Raw genomic sequence first — 3,034 nt, forward strand, 5'->3', positions numbered from 1 at the left:
CTTTGGTCTGTTCAAAGTAACTTGTCTTGGCTGTGTTTTGGTCAACTAGTATTTTGTAAAATACACTCGCATTTAAATTATTATACATTATATTAGTATATAGATTATTACTATTTTGAAATCAGTTCTTAAAACATAGAACAGTAAATAAAGTAGTAAAGCAAACAATTATCTCTTATAGTTATGACCTTTGTACTCAGTTGCTACTTGACGTAGGTTGCTAAGCCTTTAAAAATTTTACTCGTGGAGGACATATAACAAAATATTTTTTTAAAGTTTTATATATATACACTTGAATAACTAAAAAAATCATAAATTACTGCATCAATACCATAGAATTCTACTATAATTTATCAAATGTAGTAACTAAGCTGTATTTGAGTCTAAAAAAAATATGTAATTTCGAGCAGACTAAAGTACACAACCTACCTCATTGATATCTTGATTTAAAAGAAAGAAATGACACTAGATATGTTAGAAAGGCTTGGAAAACCACTAGGGGGACATTCTGAGCTTCCAATTGGTTATTCATATCATATACAGAATTAAGTGTATATGAGGGAGCATTTCCAAAAATGGAAGGAGGCAAGTGAGGCAGTTGACCTGATGATGACAAAACCTTGTCGAAACTTTGTACATTTTCTGTTATGTTAAACTTATATTAAAGTTTTTCTTCATTACCCATTCAAGCCATCTCCAGCCATTATTACATGTGATATGTCTTATAACATAACATTAAAAGTATGATAATATTATAATTTAGTTCATACATAACATCAGTTTAACTTACAAGTGATATGTCTTCTTCAGGGTGTATGATTTTGCTAGTTGCACTAGTTGTTGTAATCGTAGACGAGTTGCTGGTTTCAGAAGGTGTACTCTCCACACTTGGTTTAATAGAAACAGATGTTGTTGAAGAAGTAGTAGCTAACCCAAAGTAAACAAATATATACCATTGTCAAATTACACTGGATGATTAACACACAGAGAAGATTCTGATTTACTGAACACAATATGCCATAGATCAACACAGTACAGGAGTAAACTTTTAACAACATTCTTCAATAAACAGTGACCTAATGGTAACTATATAAACAGTAATAAATTTTTCAGTCTAACCTTCTGAAGAACTGGCTACAGCAACACTACTGCTATATGCTGGGAATGTTGGCTTCACTGTTGTAGAAGGGAACTTTACAGGTTTGAAGTCCGAGGCTACTGGAGAGGAAGTGCTTGCCTGGAAATAAATATGCAAAACCTAAGTTTTGAAAAAAGATATCTATAATGAAGAATACAAAACAATTTATTCACTAAGCACTAGTACTGTAACACAGCCTTCAAAAAATTGTATGTTAACCCTACCGTTACGGTCAAAGGCCATGTCATCGCAGTTGTTGACATATTCAAAATTTATTGAACTACTATTTCATGAATTTATGCCAACAAGTTTGTTATAAAATTGTAGATTATAATTGAAATGTTAGTATTGTTAGACAGCGGTAGTCACGTGACTCTGGTAACACGGCATGATATTTTCGGGGAACATCACGAATAATCCAGTATGTGCTAGGCGCCCTCTATTCCTGTATATTCCTGAAATTGAATTGCAGACAGAGATAGAGACGGACAATTGAGTCAAGTTTGTGAATCGTTCCTTGTGAATTATAGTGTTTGTTTAAGTTATAGCGTGACTGGAAATTAAATGTATTGCAAAGTTGTATTGAAAAAGAATAAACTAGTTTTATTTAAGAAAGGACTTGTATCGCTAAAGTTTCTTCGGAAATAATTTTTACAGAAAGTTAACAAATGAACGACCAGAGGTGTAACAAACTAGTGTCAGAGAGTGGGACGAAAAAAAAAATGAAAATGAGAAGCAGCAAATCAAACTACAGCTTAGCAGATTTGATGACAGCAATACAAGAACAGCAAAAGAAACAAGAAGATCAAGAAAATAAACAAGAAGAGAGATTACAGCAGTTGTTGGAGGAAAAGAAATGAAACAAGAATTACGAGAAAAGAAACAAGAAGAGAGATTACAGCAATGGCAACTGGAACAAGAAAGGTAACAAGAAGTACAAATGGACAACATTAGTAAATTTCAAAGCGAATTAAATACATTAAAGAATGATTTACTGTCTTTTACATAAGAAGATATATTAGCCATCGACCTAATCAGCCTCGGACAACGGGAAGCCCCTTCCAGACCCTGCAGCTAAACCCTAATGCAGACATCTTCAGTCCTGTTAGAAGTCACATCCCAAATATGAATGTCAGCAATAGGGGTGATCTAGTAAGAAGGAAGCCACAGGAAATCGATGGGAAGGCACTGTGGGAAGCATATAGAGCACAATTTGAGCTCCTGGCAGAGATGAATGGATGGACAAAGGAGCAGAAAGCAGTATACCTGGCAACGGGCTTGAAGGAACAACCACTGGAAATACTTGGTCAATTGTCAGCAGATGACAGGTACAACTATAGAGCACTGGTAGCGGCTCTAGGATGCAGGTACGGAACTCAAAATCAGTCTGAAGTCTACAGAGTTAGGTTTAGGACGAGAGTCCATGCTAAAGGGGAGACCCTGGAAGACTTGGCACAGGACTTGGAAAGTATATAGTACACGAGGCCTACCCAACTGCACCACCCGATCTCCTCAAGTTGTTGCTGAGGGATCAGTTTGTAGATGCCTTGGACAGTCCACAACTTAAGATACAAGTAAAGCAAGCACACCCCTCTACTATGCAGGTTGCAATGGCCAGAGCTCTTGAATTTCAATCCTACATTAAGTCCAGCACGCTGACTTATTGGCGGCATTCTTCTTACACTGGCTCCTCATATGTCCTTGCTTTACACAGTTCCAACAACCTTTTTGGGTAGCAGCCTTTCCTGCTGTGGCATCTCCCCTGTGTTGAAGTTGCCAGCATTAAGCTCTCTTGTGCCCAGGTTTGTTACAGTGCCAGCAAAGTCCCTCAAACTTCTCTGAAAGCTGCCCTTTTCTGGCCTTGAATCCTGATGACTGTACCAACCTTTCGGAAAA

At 36.7% G+C, this 3,034-nt stretch overlaps 1 protein-coding gene across 1 annotated transcript in view; it reads right to left on the bottom strand.

Annotated features, from left to right (window-relative positions):
• Window positions 1-3,034, bottom strand: part of LOC106466071 (BUB3-interacting and GLEBS motif-containing protein ZNF207-like) — a 12,482-nt gene that overhangs the window by 6,774 nt on the left and 2,674 nt on the right. Inside the window, exons 2-3 of the mRNA XM_013926313.2 lie at window positions 1,120-1,237; window positions 791-927 (exon numbers count right to left, since the gene is read on the bottom strand). Coding sequence (XP_013781767.2) covers window positions 791-927; window positions 1,120-1,237 — 255 coding nt within the window. The remainder of the gene's footprint in view (window positions 1-790; window positions 928-1,119; window positions 1,238-3,034) is intronic.

The sequence above is a fragment of the Limulus polyphemus genome, unplaced genomic scaffold, assembly GCF_000517525.1.
Source record: "Limulus polyphemus unplaced genomic scaffold, Limulus_polyphemus-2.1.2 Scaffold2141, whole genome shotgun sequence".
NCBI classification, from domain to species: Eukaryota; Metazoa; Arthropoda; class Merostomata; order Xiphosura; family Limulidae; genus Limulus; species Limulus polyphemus.